Below are 23,192 nucleotides of genomic sequence, written 5' to 3'. Positions count from 1 at the left end.
AATGCCCTGCTTGAAGAGTTCTGAAATGGCGCGAAAGAATTTAGTCACCGCTGCTAAACTCCTAATTTGAGGTTTGTTTAGGATGCATTTGGTTGCACCAAATATCATGAAATTTCATGATATTTTCAACCAAACACACCTTTAAAAGTTCTCCATATTTTCAGATTCTATTTAATATTTGGATAGGATCATTTTATGCTCTGGCATATTCGAAAATACGCATGTAGACAGCACCTATAAACTATAAACACTGATGCATGAATCAATCCAAGTTGTTAGAGCTGCATTAGATGGGCACAGCCCTAAGATCACAATGGTTGGACAATCTCAAGCTCCAATTAAAATAGATTTGTTTGCTGGATTTGGACGGTTAGTATTTCTCATTGAGTTATTTGATACGATACTTGGCAGATGTGATTCTGCATGCACATGCAAACAGAAATGTGCATCAAGCTAAACCACCCGAATAGTGGGACCCACTGTATATGAGGCATAGAATAAAATGAGATTGATTAGACGATCCTTACCCAGATTCATGGAAAACTAGGAATTCAGTTCAGCCCCTCCTTACGTGCCAACCTACTGAAAGATGGGAATTCACGCACGTGTGCCATGTTGGCAATGTTGCAAAAATATTGATTTTTATAAAAAATATATATAATATTTTAATAATAAAATAAAATATAATATAAAAAGTTGTTTTGAAAAAACACTTTTCTACGGGTTTTTTGGAATAGTCCCACGTGGAAAAGAGAAGAGAAAAACCTGTGGTTTATATGAAGGAAGTGGAGTATTATAATATTTACCTACCTAGTCCGTGGACTATAGACCTTGCGTATTCCAGTGCTACACTCGCGCTCGCGTTCGGTCTCGAACTCGGACTCGGACTCGGACTCGATGTGGGGGCGTGGGCATGTGAGGCGCTAGTGGTGCATTTCGCACGGCCGCATCGTGTCGCAGAGGGTTGCGGTGCGACTAAGTGGCTATGGCGGGTGGCTGGTTAGTAGAGAGACTAAAGGACTGAGAGAGAGATCTCTCAGTATAAATAGAGTCGGGCTCGGTGCGAGGGCGTGAGCATGTGAGGCAGTGTGGCTGTAGAGGCGCTAGTGGCGCACTTTGCACTTCGCACGTCCGCATCGTGTCGCAGAGGATCGCTCCTTCGCGACTTTGAGCGAGACGTGTGCGAGTCGCGGTGCGACTAAGTGGCTATGGCGGGTGGCTGGTTAGTAGAGAGACTAAAAGACTGAGAGAGAGGTCTCTCAGTATAAATAGAGGGATTGAAAAGAGCTATTGCAGCAGAAACTATAACACCTGAGCCATTAGTGCAGAGTCCAGCTGTAATTACTGCATGGCTAGCCCAACAGCTAGAAAACGGCTAGCTGTTGTCTCACAACAGTCAGTATGCAGCAGCTTGATGGTCCATGCACAACAGTCAGAGAATGGCTATAAAACGGCTAGTTTTCCAACAGCCAGAAATGGCTTAATGGAATTTAAGTCTCTGGACCATAACCCCCTAACCACCATAGCCTATAAAAGGAGGACCTTGATGGGTCTCCAAACCATCTCAACTCACTCCAGCAAACCCATACGAACTGAGACAACCAACCCCTCTCCACTTATATATTCTAGTGTTTCCAGTAACATAACAAGGCTTATACCTTAGCTTGAAAAACAGACCAGCGGTGTGGTCTAGAACGGTTCAACTGAACCAGTGACTGAAGATTTGAACTGACCTGTGCAGAAGTCAAAACTTTTTTTTCTCTTCTTTTCTTCTTCTTTTGGGATTTTTTCCTTTATATTGTAATACTGCCAGAAAGCATGTAATTGAGTTCCATTTTGTGGGCCTTCTTGTTTGCTGAACGCAGACCCACACCAGGCTCGTCGTATCCTAGAAGCTATTTGCCTGTAACCTATCAGCATACTCAATTCACTTGAGTAGGGGCAAATAACGCCTTAAGGATAGCGTTTCAGACGTACTTTAGCCTGTCCTGATTTCTGATTATTTTGTACTTTTCGGTTTCCACATTATACAGAAATACATTAATCTGTATAAAATCCAACAGGCAAACGCGGATGCACGTGCATAGTAGGGTATCTACGCGGATGGGGGCTTAGCGGTCCACTCATTTGACGAAGTAATCCAACGGCCACGATTAATCAATGATTCAATGCACGAGGCTGGCTCCTATGTTAATCTAGCTTCAGATAGAAAATGGTGGTGAGTTTTCAACAGTACAGTTGGCATGGTTGTACCGTAGTCCAGTGTTCAAAATAGCTGACGCAGCTGTGGTTGATCGGACCCGAAGAAACAATACACGGAGCAGCAACATCAGCCATTTAGTTTCTCCTTCTGATTTCGGATCCCTCCCTATTTTATTTTTAACCGTCGCTTGCATAGCCATTAAGACGACAGCGTTTAGTCCAACGCGGCCTACCTTAAGACGACAGCGTCCTAACTTTCAAGTGAGAATATCTAAATAGCGTGTTACTGTTACCTCATGGAAGACGGAAACTCAGTCAACACACACGTGTGGGACGTGTAGCATGTCGGCAAACACGGGTGTACGTGGTTAGCAGGGTCTCTAAAGTCCACACGGATGTGGACATGCCAGTCCTCTCATTTGACGAGCACGAATGGGATAGCTTGAATTATCGATTCAAGAATTAATCACCTACCGAGCCATCTTTCCCGTCAGCATCCAACATTTATAAGGCATCACTACCATTAGATGGGTAGGCCTCACCATGAAGATTGAATGGATCAAACATAGGCCTTCCACTCATCAGGTGGACCACACTGTTGGAACGAACGAACAACCAACGGTTTGATTCCACATACAGACTTGGCTACGTAGTAGGATTATTCTGATTTTTCGAAAGGTAATCTTTGTGATGGTCCGTGGGGATTGAACGCCTACCATTGAAAACTTCGAAAGGCTACAAAAGTTTTAAACCAAAATTATGTGTTTATTTGGTCACGGTCATTGTAATCCTGCGAACACATCAAATGTCCCTCGTTTTCCTAGGATCTTGCCCTAAAATAAGTTAGCAAAATAGAAGAATGGTGTTGATGTTATTTTTTGATCTTCGATCCTAATTTCACCTTTAAGCACACACACAAGTAAAACATCAATGAAAACCTTGGTTAAGATAGGGGATCCTTTGATGCCAAAGTCAGATGAGGAATTTGGGTCTAGAAGTGTTAAGGTGTCTTGTGTGTACCTTTCTTTGTAAATTGGACCTCTATTTATAGATCCGGAATGTCCCCCTTGATGAAAAGCTCCCCTACTAAGTAAGTATTAGTTGCGGTTGCCTTCCGAAATCTTCAACTTAGTTCTCGGAACGACTTTAGCAATAAGGCTAACCGGAACCTAAAAAGGTTGCACCAAATAGTTGAACCCAACCAGATGAAGTCGAACGGTAGATTTAAGGGTTAATGTCGATCCGACATCTGTATTCCGGAGTCGAGTATTCAGCTAGGACCAAGTTGACCCATATAGCAACTTGACCGGAACTTGTAGGCTGCCACAACAAGAGCTCAGTGGTGACGAGGTTCCGTTCCTTGCTCTAGTCGGGTCATCGAACCATCTATGGATGTCACGATTGGTCGTTAAACTCAGGTTACCTCATTGTTGTTACTATTCTCTTGTGTTGGTGGGTTTAGTTCCGTCCAATTTTACCCACAAACGATGGCATGAATAAAACATGTACACTACGGTCCGTCCCACTGACCTGGCATCAGGCATTCCCTGTGCATGTTGGTCAGAAATATCATACAGTACCACAAGTTGGGGTGGAATTGTGGTGGAAGAGACGTCTTCGGGATCCAACAGTTCGAAGAGGGAAACGGATTGGCTACTTCCCCTGCCACCGGCCCGGTAGCTGGTGGTCGGTGCTCTGTGGGCCCCTCCATGATGTATGTGTTTCATCCATTCCCTGTTCATCCATTTTTTAAGATCATTTTACTGCTTCGTCCTAAAAATTAGAGGGATATAATCTCAGGTGGACCACACCATAGGAAAACAATAATGATAAGATATCCACCATTAAAATCCTCCTAAGGCCTGCTATACTGTTTATTTGACATCCAATATGTTTATTAGGTCGTACAAGCCGAGATGAAGGGTAAAAACAAAGATCACCTTGTTCCAAAACTTTTATGGCCCCTGAAAGGTTTCTAACGGTCGATGCTCATTCAACACTGTTTCCTGTAATGTGGTCCACTTGAGATTGTGATATACCTAATTTTTTGTCCCATACCATAAAATGATCTGAAAAAAATATATGGACGGCATGAATTAAACACATACATCATGGTGGGGCCCACAGAGCACCGACCATCAGCCATTGGCTGGTAGGGGGAGTAGCCAATCCGTTCCCTTTGAAGAGACGTCTTCGGGATCCAACAGAATGTACTCGCGGTGCGTACGTATGGTATCTGGACCGTTCATCGGGTGAGCTCCACGCAGGATGGTTCACAGTTCAAACTTCACCCAGCCGAGCGTTTACCAAACTCCTAGTTGCCCTTTCCATTCTACTATTTATGATTTGACATCTCTCTGGGAATTTCAGTTTCCCTTCCTGAGAAAAAATTTGATACTCGGGCAACTGCAATGGATAATACGCAGGTACTTACAAATCACTTTAAAATTACATAGTTGGCATAAAAATAATTCACATTAAGCTGCCAATAATGAACAGAAATTTAGATTGTTTGACCATGTGATTATCAGATCGGTGGACATTAATTGGACGGTTGATGTGAAAAGAATACAGAGGCCCTGTTTCAACGACGCACTAATCAGAAGTTAAGATTGTTCGAACAGCCTGATTCACGGACTTATACAAATTAGTCAATTTAGCTCGAGTTAACGTATGGAATTTCTAAGTGCCTACGTATGATAAAACATAGGCTGCCAGAGTATTAAATAACTCCCCGTCCCCCCCTTCGTCTCTCTGGGTACACTGCCATTCGGGTGATAATATCGGAAGGAAGGAAATGCCTTTACTTTTCTATATTTAGCCAACTAATCATTACTTAATCCCGTCCTGAACTGCAGCATCTTTCCCTATCCCTATTTTGTCCTTACGGTCTTAACATAATTACCAACCGAGTTGCAGTTCTTCCAACATCCACCTGTAGAACAACAAGGACTAAATCTTTCACTTGTTTGATTGTCATTGAAGTTGTGTTCTCGTAGAATATTTCGAGCACGTCTGGCGAAGGGTGTCCAAACAGGCTTGTATGATTCGACTATTTCTGCTTTTTTTTTTGTTTTCCTAGTGTTTTTCTGAAAAGCATACTGGCCCTTCCGCACATTAATCACATATTTTATTAAGCACTTCGGTTGGGCAATCTGGTTGTAAATTAATATTGAAAATGGTTAAAATTAACATTGTGTCAGGGTTGTCCAATCCATTAACTGCTAGTTTTTGACAGGCAAGGTCTTGCCTTTAATTTCAGTTGAATTAATGGCTAATCTGGTATATTTCTTGTTGATATGACTATTGGAAGTATACTAATTAAGTGAGCCAAGTTATGTGAGTGTTTGACAGTGGGAAGAACAGTGACGGCATTTTTAAGTATATACACGTGATAGTTGAACAGCAATCTATGAGTGTCCAAAAGGCCTACTAAACTGTGGTGGAGCATTAGTTACCTTTTACTATTTTACCTTTCTAGTTTAGTATGATCTATTTTACTATAAAGCATCTATTTGATGGCTATTAATTGGATTAATCACAGCTGGGTGTGACCTTGACTGTGGGGCCCACTTGGATATTTGCATTGTATATCGTTGTCCATCTGTTTTGCCCCATGGTCCGAAAAAATGAAGCTGATATAAATTCCAGGTGGATTACACCGTCAATGCATGCTCACTATTCTTAAGATTTATTATAGGATTTATTTTTCAACCACCTTATTGATAAGGTCACGCATAACTGGATGAAGGTAAAACACAAATTGCGGCTTGATCCTAAACATTTGTGGCCCTTGAGAAGAATTTAATGGTGGGAATTCAATCCTTACTGTGTGGTCGACGTGAGATTTTTATCTTCTTCATTTTTTATAAGATATCCTAAAATAAACAGGTAAAACATATGGATGGCGTGGATATACAACGCATTCATCGAGGTGGGCCCCACGGTCAGGGTCACACCCACCTGGCTAGATTCGCAGCTAATCCGCGTTAACGCACGATGCGCAATGGAATTATGAAACCCATGTCGGAGTCGCACCTGAAACATTATCCAGTGGCATGTCCGTAATTTTCCTTCAAGCCGATGGCCATTGAGTATAATCCCGTGTATTTAACACAACACCCTTCCAGCCCTACATTTTTATTGGAGCGTGTTCTGCGACTTTTTCTTTTCTTTGGGAAGAAATCTTCAGACGACTTTGTACCCGCAACGAGAAGGAAAAGGCTATCGAAAGCGGTTTTCCGAGCGGTTCTCTGGTGAGGGTATTTGTTCTAAGAAGCAGACAGATCTAACTTTCCGAGCGGTATTTCTCGAAATCTACTTAGACTATCAGATCTCTTGTTTCCGGCATCGATTCCCGTGGAATTGGATTTTCAAGGGTTCCGTGCGAGCGCTTGTTGGATGGAGTGACGGATCCGGTTTGCGGGAGCGGTTTTAGTTCGTGTAAGCGATTGGATCTGAGATCTAGGAGTTTCCAGGGCGGTTTGGTCCTCGGGGCACCGGAAAATGGTTTTCCAGGCGGTTTTATCATCTCCGAGCTTCTGAAAAGCGGATTCGGTCATCTTCTTGTCGGTTTTGTAATAATCTCTGGGGGTAGATACAGAAGTGCCGTATGACGTCGGGAACAAGGCTTCCGACGTGGAAAGAGAGGGAGAATAACAAGAGGAGGGAGAGACGGAGGCGAGCTATCGCCGCGAAGATCTATGCCGGCCTGCGGATGTATGGGAACTACAAGCTCCCGAAGCACTGTGACAACAACGAGGTCTTGAAAGCTCTTTGCGCAGAGGCTGGTTGGACGGTCGAGGAAGACGGCACCACTTACAGAAAGGTAATTCAAGTACCCTCCCTCAGCTTTCTCTAATAGCTGGAGTTAGTGTTAATCGCCCGCGCCCCGCCGGCGCACGATAGCATTTTGCTGCAGATGCATGTTAACGTGCGTGCCGTGGACTCGGGGAGCTGGACAATAGGCAATATCTGCCTGTGTCTCTTGCGATGCCAGGCGCATGGATGGAAGCAATTTGATATTGGGCGGTAAACTAGCGTGCGCCCTGTAGGTTTGGTAACCGCAGTTTTCCCTGCGTTTCTCTGCAGTTCCAGTCGGAGGTTTCGCTATCCGATTGTGCTCCGGCGTATTTTAGCAGCCCCGACGATTGGAAATTTTTGCTAAAATGCGATCATCTGGCCTTAGTCGGATCCAGGAAACTGGGCCGTCGGACATGCGGTGAAGCTGATCGCGGTTCCGTCGGAGACGTTGCGAATCCAGAAAAACGTCGGATCCGACGGCGCAGATAGCTTGGCTACTTTCCAGGGCCGTGTCTGCCCGGCGCACGATAGAAACCTTTTGTATGTTTTTGCTTTTTTGACCAGAAAAATTAAAGAAGATTCGACACCTAGGCAGGTGACGAAAATACCCTCGTTGGAGAAGAAAAGGCCTTGGGAAATTCTCATAAGAATCTAGAAATCTGAGCATTCCTGTGAAACCCAAAATCCTGTTAAAGATTGCTTCCGTTCTTTACCTTTTCTCTCTTTCTTTGGTTTTGTGCACTTTTCCTATACATGTTATCCGGCCAATTGGGTTTTTATGAAATTTTCCTGGTTTCCGGGGCTGATAGTCATAGTCCTTTGTTATGACAAAACTACCCTTAGATACCTAGAAAATTCCCTCGACAAATGACCGTGAGTCGAGGTTATTGGCCTCATTGGATCTGTAAAACGACGGATGCCAGTACGAATATTTTAATATTTTATGGGGAAGTAGATTCTATTTTCGCCCAAAAGCAGTGAAAGTTTCGGTTTTTGGGCTGCTGCTACTTTTTATTAGAAAAGAGACCTGCGCATGAGAATGCAGACCCACTAAAGGTTAGATCGCGAGCCTTCGAACCTCCTTTTCTGATTTTAATCCAAGGCTGGGAAGGAGATTATCACGTGACCATGGTCATTTTATTCTGGAATCTAGTTCGTTTTGCCCCCAGTCGCGGCTTAGGTTTCCTGCATGTTCGTCCACATGCTGAGTGGTCCAATGATCGGAACCTTCAATGCTCTGGACTCTGTTCTATATGGACCACCGTGAGAAACTTGCGCTAAAACGGATGGCTGTGACCCCCTTTCTCTCTCTAACGGCCCTGTAATCAGAATCCAACATTGGGAAGGAGATACGTGAGAGTGGTCATTTTATTCCTGAACCGTGTTTTTTTTTTCTCCTGCTTGTCTTCTCTCAGGAGTCAGGATCCAGAATGTGTCAGCCCCCACTGGTTGAGTGGCCCATTGATCAGAACCATCCATTTTGTGCACTCTATTATAATCAGGCCACTATCTGTAGATGAATTTAGAACAATGATAAGAAAATTTTGTGATGTCTTACTATCAACTCTAAATCCAAGGTCATGATCTTTAGCTAAGCATGATCATGGGATAATAGCATATTTGAACAAGGATATATATGGAGAATTGAAATAATCTGACCATCTCAGCATGTGGGCCCCATTGGGTGGCGACACACTGGATCCTGAGCTATGAAAAACACGAAGGAAACTCAGTTCACGAGATAAAAGATCACGCCACCAGTCATTCTCACTGAAGTATCCCTTGTCTGTATAAATTACAAAACCGTCCGTGACATTGTGCCGGTCTTGAAGAATGTTTCTGGACAGCAATGACCAAGCTTTCTGAAGCTGAGAGGCTGAACCCTACTCTCCGATCAATGCTGGGTGAATTGGAATAAGGTGGCCTGAACCCCACTCTCCGATCAATGCTGAGAGGCCGTACCCCACTTCTAGACAATGACACGAGTAGTTTTATCAGACACCGTGTTGGATGGGTGCACCCTTTTTCTTTCGTCTTTCATTTTGGTAATACCGTACTTTTTAACTCACGGGAGTTTTATGATGCCTCGTTGGATTGTGAAGTTGATAGACTGGCACTTCGAAAATTTTACATGTGATGTACCTGAATTGCACATTCATATTGCGGGACCTAGTGTTCAACCAAATCATATTGGTTGAACAATCCTAACCTCTGGTTCTTGGACAGTTCTTTGCTGAATTTGGACTGTTGGATTTATTCATTTTAACTGGCCACAAGATGTCCACCAATAAACTAGTTAGGTGATCAAACTATGGTTCCCTGGGTTTCAAGGTCTATGCTGGATAGGCAAAATCTCTACCATGCACGTGGTTCATTTTGCAAAAACTGAACTTGGGCTGTCGATGCCATGTTAGTGTAGCCAATTGCAGATGGTCGGACAGGATTGTTCAATTGGATTGATTGCTGGGACCACAGCCACTTGTACAAATGTGATGGGCCTGACTTGGCTGTGGTCCATCGATGCTGGGGGCTTGTACATGCCTATTAACCACAACTTTTGCTCTTCTTCTTATTCTCTTTTTTTCAGGGATGCAAGCCATTGGAGCGCATGGACATCGTGGGCGGGTCAGCATCTGCAAGCCCATGCTCGTCATATCATCCGAGTCCATGTGTGTCATATAACCCAAGCCCACATGCATCCTATAACCCAAGCCCACGTGCATCGTATAACCCAAGTCCAACCTCATCCTCCTTCCCAAGCCCCGCTTCTTCATCCTATGCTGCTAATGCCAATGCCGACCCGAATTCCCTCATTCCATGGCTAAAAAATCTCTCATCTGCCTCTTCATCTGCATCCTCCTCCAAGCTGCCCCATCACCTCTACATCCATGGTGGCTCCATCAGTGCTCCTGTTACCCCTCCACTGAGCTCCCCAACTGCCCGTACCCCTCGAATCAAGACCGACTGGGATGACCCCACCGCCGCCCCCTCGTGGGATTCTTCACATAACTACCCCTTCCTACCCTCTTCCACCCCTCCAAGCCCTGGCCGTCAGATCCTCCCCGATTCCAGATGGCTTTCTGGGATCCACATACCACCTGGTGGGCCGTCGTCTCCCACATTCAGCCTAGTCTCCGCCAACCCCTTTGGATTCAAGGAGGAAGTGTTAGCAGGTGGGGGTTCCCGCATGTGGACACCAGGTCAAAGTGGGACTTGCTCTCCTGCCTTGGCAGGCACACCCAATCACACAGATGTGCAGATGTCAGATGGGGTTTCCGATGAGTTTGCATTTGGCAGCAACACGATAGGGCTGGTGAAGCCATGGGAGGGAGAGAGGATACATGAGGAATGTGGGTCAGACGAGCTTGAGCTCACCCTTGGGGGCTCCCATACCAGGTGATCTGGGGCCAAGAACGTGTGATGAACTGCTGGTATGCTGCTGTTGCTCTTCTCCGTCCTTTGTTCTTTCCATTTGTTATGATGGTGTAGAGAGAGGAAGAGAGAGACAGGGAGGAGAAAACATGGATATGGTTTGGCGTTGGTTTAGCTTCCTCTGCAGACTGATTTTCCTTTATTTACTCAAAATGTGTTGGATTTCGGGTGTTTTTAAGCCAAAAGGATAGAACAAGCTGAGGGAAGAATATCTGGAATAGCTATGTTTATTTATTTTTCAATTATATTTATATATAACATTGTGGGGTTCGTTCACCCATTTCTTTATTTCTTTCTCAAAACCATTAATATGTGTGGGTATGGCTTACTGTTGAATGTTGGATGACTAAGGGGTTGTTGAATTCAAGCCTCAAGGAGACTTGTTTGGGAGTTCTAAAACATGAATGAGGAGTGGATTTTCCTTGGGTGTTTCCTTGTATGGGCCGGACCTGAAGATAGAGGGTTCTTTTTTTATTTTATTTTATTTTATTTAAGAATTCTTTAGGGAAGACTTGGACCGAGAAAATGGTTAGCAAACTTTTTGAGTGACAGTAAGAAATAGACCTTGTTTTAGGTCATGGTCGAGTAGCCATTTGACTTGGGATAGAAACAACGGATGAACGATGAATGTAATACATTTTGAGTAGACAAACTCGGTATGACATCATATATATAAGAAGAGATTTATGAGTCCCATCCGCGCACACTTTCGGTAATGTACGTGGCAATTATGATCGAGAAAAGCTTTGATACTCTGGCAGTGTGATGAATGATTTGCTGTCACTTACAAATTGCGTGGAAATTGGCTATATGGCATTAAGGTAAATCTACTCCCTTCAAATTATGTTTAAGGGTTTAGATGTTTCATGAACCAGAAATTACTGACAGTTAAAATGAAAAATATCAATTGGACTTATTTTAAGAAACAAGGTGCCCCAATCAGAGGTTAGAATGTTTCAACCTATCCGATTTTAGGACTGTTTTAACTCCACGACATTGGATTCCACATTTAAGTTGACCTGATTTGAGTTCATATATATGCCACGTGTACCACCTCTAAGTGCCTACGTAGCAAGCATCATGACCACGCAAAGAGTATCAAATAACTCGCCATCACGAACAGGTTACCAACCAAAAATGATGGTGATTGGACAATCAAAACCATTTAAGATGTATGAAATCTGCAAAAAAATTGATTAGTGATTTTTATAGAGCCTCTTATTCAGGGTTGTAATACTCTAATCATTGTCATTTCCATTTCTATGGTCCATTCATCCAAGTTTGTGTGTGTGTGTCGACCTAAACATCAAATTTATACCCACCTTGTAGGATTAAAGATCCCAGCCCCTGTATTTCACAGGCGGATGCGTAGCACTAGTGACTAACTATAACTTTCAAAATCATGGGACCCAAACTTCTTTCGATTGAACAATCCTAGTTTTTAACTCTTGACTAATCAATGTGTTACGTTGAAACTATTAACCCCCCTTTTCTAGGGTATTTAAACTACCCACCAAACCAATCGTCCAGTTGGAACAATCATCTATGCGCATATGTGAAGCGTGGCAAAATTTATTTTATTTTATTTTCCCTTGGGAGGACACCTTAAAGGAGTGAGGACGTACCAGTGGCCGGCTTCATCTTTCAGTTGCATTGAAACTAGCCAACTGTAATTGGGAATATAACCTAATATGGGAGCTAAATAATTTGACTCGGTTGAGCCAGGCATGGCTGCGACCACCAGCATTAAATAAGTTGGGATGGGCTTTACTTGTTGAGCCTTCATCAGGAAAGCCCAGGATACCCAAATCATATGCACAGAGCTCAATGCCCCCACGTTAGATTTTGACATTGTACCATATGCATGGTGAGATTTAGCGTGAAAACAGGAGCTCCTCTCCATTTTCATTTATGTCGCTGAATGAAAGACACTAGCTAATTGAGTGGAGACAGGAAGCAGATATGGTAACAGCAAATACAAATACAAGCAAGGAGGTGCTGCTAGTTGCAGCAGTGGTGTGATGCACCCTAGAATACAGAAAACCCAGCATCAAATGGTTTCTGCACTCCAAGGAACATGGCTCCGTTCCCCTCCAGTCCCAACTTATGGTTACCTGAATTGAAATAAAGAAAACCATCCCCTGGCAACTCATAGGCTCTACCAATACAGATCATCCATCATCATCTACGCCTTATCCCGACTCATTGGGGTGGGGTTGGCCACCGAGCATGCTAGCACAAAATACAAATGCCAATTGGTAAGAGATTACTTGAAAAGGAAGAGAAGCCTGCTGTGGGCATAGCAGGCTTCGCCCATGGTCTCTGAAAGGAGGCACCGACGGAGATGACAGATGATGCCCACTTTTTATGGATGTTGGAGGTCTGAGTATGAACTGGAACAAAATCGTAACAGCAAGTCTTAAGACTTAAAGACTTGACCCGATGAGAAGCTGCCACATATCATTAATGATGGCATTTCCCCTGGTTGACCAGGCAACTAGTTTTTGAAACACGAAGGAATGCATGGACTCAAACAGTGCATGCTGTGAAGCTACAAGGGGGCCACCCCAACAGAGGAATGCATGGACTAAGCAACCTCGGAGCACAGAATAAGGCTGATGATTTGGAAAACACCTAGTACAAGCAACTTCCATCTCACCAGGACTTCGACCTGAGGAGCTTTGACCAGGGCTGTCAACAAGCACACACACACACACACACACACACACACACCAAGGTCCTTGGAATGAGTTGCACCGTGCCTAGATCGTGGTGACTTCAGAATTAACCAGAATATGGCTTGCTAAGTCAGAAGAAGACGGTTGACATGCTGAGAACCAAACCTCTTTCTTTTTACCTTTAGTTGGATGGCATAAAATAACTAAATGACTAAATATAAAAGAAACAGCAATCAACAAGATTAAAAAGCTGATGTTGCTGCCCCCATTTTTTCTGCATCAGAAATAATTGAACTTCGCAAAAACAGGGGACCAGGGAACGCATGCAACTCTAGCCAAGCAAAAGATTACAAAGGCTGGAAACAAGGGAATGCCAGCCTCCATTAGTTAAAGGAAGTGTTTACTCAAAGGGGAAACAGAGGATTAGCCCACCAGATTGGGCCATTCAATCCCAATATCATTAGCAGACATTCACCCAAATCTCATATCCCAATATCACCACTAAAAAACTGATATTGGCCATTCGATGCAGTAAGATGCCATGTAATAAATATGAGCACAATTTTAAGCATAAAAAAGGTGGAACATTGGACAAACTGATCGCAAGTCAATTAGAGAAATTTTCTTTTCACAATTATTTGGTAATTATTGCCAGTCCATGTGCAAGTCTATATATATACAACCAGATAGTTTTAAGGTCCATCAATCAATCCCCTGATAGTATTTCTTGTATAGAAGGAATGATAATTTGTGAAATTTTCTGGACTGTACAACCATTTATATACCGAATTATCGATTGCTTTACAAGGAACTGAAGAATAGGTGCTGATAATTTGATTTGGAGTGACAAAGCTGCACATAAAAGCTACAGAAGCAATCCTACCGCTCAGCAGGTACCTTTTCCAGCATTTCTTTAGGGGAGACAGGACCATACCGATAAGAGTGATTGATCATATCATTTATCAAGCTTCTGGAATAGATCTGACAGAGCATGGTAGAGAATGGTAGCTGCAGGCGGTCGAGGGAATGACCCAAGGAGAATGTCTGATGCCTTGATGGATGAACTACCATAGAATCGGGAATTCTCAGATGTACGGGTGGTGACCAGACTTCCTTCCAGCGAACATCCTACAAATGCACCTGCAGAATCAACCAATCATATGAGAATTTGTGAGGTACCAAATCGTTGCACTATACGTATACAGGGTTTTGCTAACATCCCCACCTTCATGGGGATGTTAGCAACGTCCCCAAATCTTTCAAATGGCACATGGGGTGACCTATAATTGATCCGAACTGTTCATTCATTCACACTAGGAGCAGGCCATCGTGCAGAAATCATGCGAATCGGATGATCCCAAGTTTCCTATCAGTAACATGAAAATGGACAATCAAGATTGACCGGAGAAACAAAATAGGCCCAATCATCATAGTGAAACAGCTACTAGACAGATCCCACTTTGTATTTCTTATGATTCTAAAGTAACACTTCAATTTGATAATTCTAACCATGCGACATATGGGTTGCAAACAATGGACAGTTTTAACAAATTGACCCCATTCAAAGGGTTAAGATCATCCGATCGGCATGATTCTTGCACCATAGCTTGCTCCTAGTTGTAAGAATGGTTCAAATCAATGATAGGTCACACCGTGTGCCACTTGAAAGGTTTGGGGACAATGTTAATGTCCCATGAGGGCGGGGACATTAGCAAAACCAACACACACACGCACGCACGCACGCACGAGGTGGTCTCAAGTTGGACCACAGGTCACGTTCCACCCAGAAGACAACTTCCAACCTATTAAGTGCATGCGACATCCAACCCGTCCAATAGGTTGACCCAACTATTGGACCACAGGCTAGAGGACAACTTCCAACCTATTAAGTGCATGCGACAAGACATCCAACCCGTCCAATAGGTTGACCCCACTATGAGGATTACCTAGTGCAAAAATCAGACATATCCACTCATCTACTGGGCTACCCTTCTATTTATCGATGGCTAGTTATTGTTTTCTATGGTAGGGCCCACTTAATTAGTAAATAATTCTTATCATTTCAATAGATAAACTTCATGTTGGAGCCAACCTATTGGAAGGTTTAGATGTCACACACACTTGATGGGACAGAAGCCAAACACTAAATGGACCATAGCTTGTGGTCCAACTGGATGTACTTGACACTTGTATTTTGCTCTTTATCAGTGGCTGGGCATCGGTTCCTATGGTATGGCCCACCTAATTAGTAAATGGGACTGATTTTTGTCAAAAGCCAATCTACATGGTGGGGCCAACCTATTAAAAGGGTTGGATGTAGCACACGCTTAATATTTTGGAAATTATCTGCTGGGTGCACCCCTGGTCGACCTCATAGGAGCATCCCATGAGGTCGAGCTCTCTAGGCCCCACCTGATATGTGTCGGACTTCTACACCATGCATTTGATGGGTCCCCTCTAGGTTATGGGATGTCCCAAAAATCAGCCATATCCAGAACTCAGGTGGGCCACACCATCTAAAACCATGCCTAAAAAATCTAAAAGCACTTGATAGAGCCCACCTGAGTTTTGGAATGGTCTGAAATTTAGTGTGACCGCTCATCCAAGTGGGACACGCTATGGATCGGTTCTATCTTGTATGTCTAAACCATGTCTCAGTGGGCCCTATAAACAATCAAGAAGGTTTCAATTGGTGAGCTTCCACTCTCAACTGTTGACTGTGGTGCAGCCCACCTAAGTCATGGATTTAGGCCTATGGCCACCATGGAAGGGCACATCAAATACACGGTGTGGATGTCCAACACATCATGGTGGGGCCAACAAAGCTTGACCTCCTGGAAAGCTCCAATGAGGTTGACCTCGTAGTACCTTTTTCCCTAGAGCTTTGCTACTCCCACATGCATGTGCAAAAAGCCCGTGTACATGCCACAAATGTGCTAGCATGGCACAATAGGTCCGAGATCCAATCCATCCATAAGAAAGCACCACTATATGGATGCCCTAGCCCAAGAATCAGGGTGATCCACCAGTCACGTGGGCCACAGTTTGCAAAACAAATGTACAGCTCAGAAAAACTTGGCTGGACTTCTCTAACCCATCCACCTGTTTCTGGATATTGGGCCCCACATGCTGATTGGACCAGATTTTATTTTTGGAAAAACATGAACAACGTTGGACAAACCTGATAAATGGAATAGATCTCGCACATACATGAACAACGTTGGACCAACTTGAAGCATTTGGTGTGTACATGAGCCTTACTGCACAAGTGTGTGCGCTTAGCGATGCTCATGCAGATGATACTTCGCATGCCATGTAAATGAAACGGCTCTCAAGTGTAAGGGTCATTATTTAGTCAACGCATCGAATGTGCTTTGGGATAAAATTACAAGTGCAGGAAGCAAAGAAACTAGGACTATTGACTCAGTACTTTCATTTCTCTGTACGATAAAAATTGAGTCAATGGACATCCAAAATCATTGTTCAAAATATCTGAGAAGCCAAAAAGATGTATCCTCAGCTGTTAGTTAGTGCCCCACTGGTTGCTGGGTGGACCCTAACACACTGTTTTATAATAGTGAAGACAAAGCATACTTCCATCTGAGATGCCGGGCACTATATTCCAACTTCATACCCATAATGGGGCCTCTATATTTTGTAGCATAAGCATTAGCAGATTACATCTGACAATGAAAGTGCAGTGTACCGTTGATAAAACTGAAGTGCAAGGTAATCCAATGAGCTTCATAACACAGGTTGATTTTTGTTTTAAAGCAACTAATCATCATAATAATAAAAAAAATTGTCACAAGGTTTATGTAAATGGAATTTACCTTTACTGCAGCTATATGTATAACAAGCTGCATAGCCACCATCACCTGCACGAACATCCGCTTCAGCTGCCCGGCCAACAATGCCAACAGCTGCACTGAGACCTGCCCCAAGTGAGAAATGTACATTTCCACTAAATGTCTTGATGGCATCCTCTGTCCTCAGAACAATTATGAAATCGGTCAACTCCCCTCCAAACTGTAAACAAAAGAATGTAAATGAGAGACAAAATAGCTACTCAAAATTTTCAATGCAAGTGCATCACACATGGTGGGTAAGGCAGGCAACAAGCTAGGTTGGCCTATCACATTTCAGGTCCCAACCTTACATGTCTGGGCTTGGGCTTGGGCCTGAGTGACATTTAGGCCAATGAGTCAGGTCCAGGCCAGATCTTAAGGACAGATTAATAAATGATTTGGGCCCTGGCATGGGTGGACGATTGGCAAAATTTTCTATTGGAACCCCTCCCATGCCCAGATTTAGGCCTGTCAATGAGCAAATTGGATGCGCCTGGGCTTGGCTTTCAGGACCCAACGAATGTATGGGCTGGGTCCAAATCTGGATTTTGGCCCAAAATTGGGCCAGTGAACACCCCATGCAAGCCTGCCCCAGCCCAGTTTATTCCATCCCACTCATTTCTGAAGCTTCGAAGCAAAACAGACAGCTGGGAACACCAATGATGGTTCATTCATCTCCAAAGAAAATAATTCAGCATATTATGGGTTCAAGATGAATATATTTCCATAATTCCCAAGGAAACAGATCTCTTTTAGTGCCTGAAATATCACAGTAGTTCTGCAAATATGAATATATTAGAAGCATCCAATAATTTAAAAAAAAAAAAATTAACAAAAACTAATAGGATATTTCTGAGGAACCTGTATGATTTCAATAAATAAACACTATTACCATTCTTTGTACTGAGGGACATTCACCCATTCATTTCCTAAAAGGGAGTTGGTGTAATATTCAGTCATTTCCTAAAAAGCCAGATTAAAGGTTTTTAATTTTAATTTGCCCAAAAAATTAAATAAATAGAGCAAGGAACCCACAGTGTCACATCCTGAACATAGAACACTGGATAAAGAAGCGCTATACCTGAGCTCCCCATCCAAAACCAAAAGAAGAAATGGCAGAGGGCGGAGACCATGACCCATCTTCTCTGCGAGCAATAACAAGCCCTGTCCCAATGTTATAGGTAGCCATCACACCAACCTTCACAACAGTAAGAATTGCGAGGCCTTTTGCGTGTCTTAGAATTGCATCCGGAATCAACTTTTCAGGTCTCATGGAACCCACCTGAGCAATGATTTTATGTCAGTTTGGAGTATTGTAACCATGCAAATAGCGCAAATACCAAATAAATTGTTGCTCTATTCTAGAAGAGTTAATGTCTTGAAAAATCCAATTTCCAATGAAAGATGAAAATTGCCTGATTTTCATAAACACCGAAATGTCCTGGCAGACACTAAAATGCGAGGTATTCCGTAACAGTAATGGTAGCCGTAATGACCACCACCGTTACCTTCACAATATGGGTTGTAATGGCCACAAAAAACCCGTATCGGCCCCATGATGGACTGTTACGGTGCCATTACAGCCTTTATGGGTGACGCAGGGATGAACGTGATGAGGATAACTACCCCGAATCCACGGAGCTTCTCTGGACTCCTCACAGAGACTTCTCGAATCCACGAGGAAAAGAAAGCAGAAAATAAAAATAAATTCTAATAAATTCGAAATTGATTAATTGATGATTAAAAACGAGTTCACAACCCTTTAAATAGGGCTACCAAGCAATGGGAAAGAAATCAAAATCACATCAATGGGGGGGCATAATGGGCCGTTACGGGGGTTGTTATGGCCATTATGAGTCATTTTTTCCATAACGGCTGTTATGGCGTTACAACCCCGTAACGTGTGACAATTGCCACTATTACCTTTATGTAACAGCCTTTACGGCCGTTACGGCACACCATGCTAAAACACACGCTAATCCCATGCAAAATACCATGGTACCTATGCATTCTTCTTCACATAATAGATTTTATGATGTCAGACTGTCACAAGTAGTTTGGTAACAGTTCAGAAAAATAGGTTTACCAAATAATGGGTGGCATTTTTATGGTTTGTCCAAATATCAAACAGCAAAATGCTTGCAATTTTCAATGCAATCTATTAAGAAAGAAAGAAAAAAACCTACATGACTGTTCGAATAGTTTATTTATTTATTTATTTTTTGTGAAAGACTACGAAATATTGTTTGAAATGTTGTTCTGATTGTTGTCAAAACCAGCTAAACTTAGAGATTAAAGAGGCATTGAGGTATGCCAACTACTAGGCATTGAGCTCATAGCTAGGATGATTTGGTTGAAATTTTAAATCAAACAAAGGCTTCTTCAGTACTCTTAAAGATGTCCCTTCACAAAAGAAAGCACAGATTTTCATGGAACTTTGAGGTGGCTTGCAAAAGCTAGAAGCTTGTAAAAATGGATCATATAGTAGCAGTAATTGGTTCGTATCTTGAAAGTAGATGCCCTGGTGGAAAAGCTCAAGGCCACATTTCTAATCAGGCTCTGGATGCTGATAGGTCTGCTCACAAGTTGATCCAGCAGTAAACTCCAAACTTTCAGGGAAATATACCAGCTACTTTCAGTGCTTCAAGCATTTTACAGTTTGCTCAAATCTTATCCAAGTCATCAAGTCAACCTCTCGGAGTTTGCATTATAGAGGTTTGAGTTTGAATTATAAAGAATTGTCACAGAGAGACCAGTAAGTACAGTTTCAGTGGTTGGATGAGATGGCATCACAAGGAAAAAGAGAATCTAAGGACAGCATCAGCCAGAAGCAAATGTCGCATGAAAATACTAATGCAGTGAGTGAGTAACGTTAAGGACAGAAAAGTGTACCTTGTTATAACCCCGTATCGTGTTTGTAGCCTTATAAATCTCATATTCCATTGATTGTCCCCATGGAAAATTTAACCAAGACCTCAAAGTACTGAGGTCAGTCAGATCATGGGTTGGCAGCTGTGCAGCATGACTTACTTGATTCATTAAGAATGGCTGAACAGACTCAAGGCGCACGCAGCAAACATCGCAAACCCGTTGTGGATCCCTGGAGCGGAACTTCTCTGGCAATAAGCTCCTCCCCTTAGAACACTCATTGCAAAATATCCCACCGCAGAATCGGCAATGATGCCGAGAACACATGATTGGATGGAACCGCACACTACACAGCATGCATGCTGAAGCAGCACTGTCAGCCAACCATTTTGGTGGATCCTTTTCAAGAATTTCATTCACATTGCCGAAATTTGCCTCAGTGAGAGTTTGTGCCATCTCTTTCCAAGCTTGCTCGAGAAGATGGCCCGATATCCATGACATTCTACATCTATGAAGCTCACCAGAAGCAAGAGAACTGACTTTCCCACGAGCAGCAAGCAACATCTCGATTACCACATCCCACATGGTCAGTGCCTTATCTTCTCCAAGAAAATGACCCCAACCCATGTCCCCTTCAGGGAAGAAGCCTCCATTAGGCCCAAAGCCTCTGCTCCATTCCTCGTGATCGCTTTCCGACATGGGTGGAACAGAGACAGGTATCCAAATTCCGGTTTCTTCATGAAGGGGCGAATCGTAATAGAAGTATCTACCTAGTTTCTGATGACCCACATCCTCATGTCTGTTGTTCTCCCCAACATGAAGAGGTTTGTTGGCATGACATTCTCGGGCCAGAGTCATTCCTTGACTAGGCATGTCGCCAATCCCCGTGGAAGGGCCATCCATGCTCTGTTTCTCAATGCAAGAAACCTGATACCAAATGAGGGTTCAGAAATCAGTGAAGGAGCCAGCATCAGCTGCCACAAAGACTATGGATATGCATTGGATGATACAATTGAACTATTTCCTCAAAAAAAACAAAGCCCCTGTTTGGCAGACGCCTGAAAACTGATTCATCTCATCTTAGTATATCATAATTATGTCTAAGAAATCATGATATCTGATACACATTATGATCAACCAGAATGGAATCATGTATTAGAGATCGTATGATCTCTAATACATAATTATGATTGACTAAAAAGAGATGAGCTCATTTTCAGGCGTCTGCCAAACAGGCCCCAAAATATTTCATATAAATTATAAAAATAGTGCAATAAGGACAAGGCAACTCCTTTTTATCGCCCCCACCCAAAAACTGAAATGCAATGTCTGCCAGTTTCATTGGGATTTTATCACCAATAAAAATGAGTAAGTACAGTCAGAACAGGATTTCCATCTTATTTTCCCACAGCAAAAGCTAAAAATCTCTATCCTGTCACTAAAACCAGGAACCAAACAAACTTTAAAAAAAGAAAAATAAAAAATAAAATCCGACCACATATAAGCAAATAGACCAATTCAATCATCCACAAACATGAGCAAGAAATTTTGAAAAAAAAAATCACAATTAATCTCTGTAAACCCAGACGAAAGCATCAAAACTTATTTTTATCGCAAGAAACACTAAAACTCCTTTTTTTTTTTATATATATATAGTTTAAAATAATAATAATAATAATAAAAATCAATTCAACGGCATCCCCTTGGGATGATTAAGCATAACACTTCAGCGACAAAACAAAGATCGTATCCGTTTCTTCCATAAGAACCACCAAAAGAGCCTCTCTTAGAGATCCCAAAGAGAAATCTCCAAACAAATGAACAGAAGAGACGACAACCAAATTCTAAAAAATAAAAAGAAATGGAAAGGAATCCAAACCCAACAAATTCATATTTCAAATTTCCAAACTTCTATTTCTCAATCTATCAAATACAAATGCATAAATCATTCCTTCTACTCAAATACAGAACCTAATCCCTAAACAATATACAGAAATTCCTCTAAGAGACGAGAAACAGATACCTGATCATGTTCTCCGCCAAGGCTTAGATGAGAAACCCTAGCCTCCAACGGCTGGGATTCTTCGGCGAATATATCAGGGTAGAGCTTGCGGCTTTCCTCCATCGAAGAAGAGATGGAGAGCTTCGATCGAGATGATGCATCAGTTGATGAAAATCGCCATCGAAGAGGATCGAAAAAATTCTCGGAAGAATCGGGGTTTTTCTTTCTCTCTCTCTCCGAATTGAACAAAAGCAGGGTATCCTGCCCGCGTAAGTAACTCGATTGATTGCAACGACGAGGGAGAGAGAGAGAGGCTTACCTCGCGTGGGTACCCAGCTTTCTCATACGTGTAAGAAATGACTAAACGTGCATGAAATCTACCCCGTCCATCAGCCTTTATCCAAATAATTAGGCTGATTCAATAATTAGATGGGCCATCCCGTAAAATTATACCCGTAAACATCTAAATTCATATGGTATTGCCCACCTCTGTGATTTTTGGGTATTTGTATCGGATGAATGGATTGGAAGGAGTATAAACACCATAACAGGCCGTACACAAAACTAATGGGAAGCGTCCCCTCCCAACTTTTTCCAAGTGTGGCCTACCTAAGTTTGGATGGCCATGATATCTTGGTTTAAAGTGAATATGAGGTAACGTACTTGATGGACGGGTTGGATCCGAGGAAAGTCTCCACTCACGTGGCTCCATCCGTTTCTTGAGCTCATTTTACTAGGTGAGACAAAACATGACGAGGATCCAAAACTCAAGTGGGCCACACGAGTGGAAACAGTGGAGATTAACTCAAGCGGGCCACACGAGTGGAAACAGTGGAGATTTAGTGAACAACGTTGAAACACTTATATGGCCATGAAAGTTTTTTAACAGTCTATTTTTTGAGTGTTTTCACTTTATCTTAATAAAAATGACCTTATAAACCGTTTAGATGACATGTAAACAGCGAGGTGGAGCCTAGGAAAGTTTCAACAATAGGTACTCCTTTCCCACTATTTCGTCTCCTTTGACTTACTTAGAGTTTTGGATACTCCTCATTTTTCATAACCATGTCTTAAAACGAGGTCGAAAAACGGATGAAAGGGTTGGATTTCTCACAAACGTGGCAGTAGGCCCAGAATCCTTGCCCAGGAACTTACTGCCAAAGGCTATCGCAGGAAATCCGCGTCCCTAAGAGGTGTCTTACGGCACACGTACCAACGTGGGAGTTCGTTTGTGAGAGCTGGACCGTTTATTCTGGTGTGGGTCCAATGTGAACATCCACTGGGGCAAGATCACGCGTGTTTGCTGGTCAGGTGGGCCACATGCGGATGAAGAAATGGATAGCAAAGAAACAAACGGTC

At 42.8% G+C, this 23,192-nt stretch overlaps 2 protein-coding genes across 2 annotated transcripts; one reads left to right on the top strand and one right to left on the bottom strand.

Annotated features, from left to right (window-relative positions):
* Positions 1 to 6,335: 6,335 nt before the first annotated feature.
* LOC131240943 (BES1/BZR1 homolog protein 4-like) lies at positions 6,336 to 10,725 on the top strand. Its single transcript, XM_058239501.1, has 2 exons — positions 6,336 to 7,030; positions 9,593 to 10,725. Exons 1-2 carry the CDS (start codon positions 6,815 to 6,817, stop codon positions 10,403 to 10,405), a joined length of 1,029 nt encoding a protein of 342 aa, XP_058095484.1. The 5' UTR covers positions 6,336 to 6,814; the 3' UTR covers positions 10,406 to 10,725.
* A 2,977-nt stretch (positions 10,726 to 13,702) lies between these two features.
* LOC131240942 (uncharacterized) lies at positions 13,703 to 22,116 on the bottom strand. The gene is made up of 5 exons (XM_058239500.1): positions 21,855 to 22,116; positions 19,856 to 20,758; positions 18,045 to 18,245; positions 16,949 to 17,144; positions 13,703 to 14,255 (listed from the first exon to the last, which is right to left on the bottom strand). Exons 1-5 carry the CDS (start codon positions 21,954 to 21,956, stop codon positions 14,071 to 14,073), a joined length of 1,587 nt encoding a protein of 528 aa, XP_058095483.1. The 5' UTR covers positions 21,957 to 22,116; the 3' UTR covers positions 13,703 to 14,070.
* Positions 22,117 to 23,192: the final 1,076 nt, after the last annotated feature.

The sequence above is a fragment of the Magnolia sinica genome, chromosome 3 (assembly GCF_029962835.1).
Source record: "Magnolia sinica isolate HGM2019 chromosome 3, MsV1, whole genome shotgun sequence".
In the NCBI taxonomy this organism is placed as follows: Eukaryota; Viridiplantae; Streptophyta; class Magnoliopsida; order Magnoliales; family Magnoliaceae; genus Magnolia; species Magnolia sinica.
This window is presented reverse-complemented; position numbering and strand designations above follow the sequence as displayed.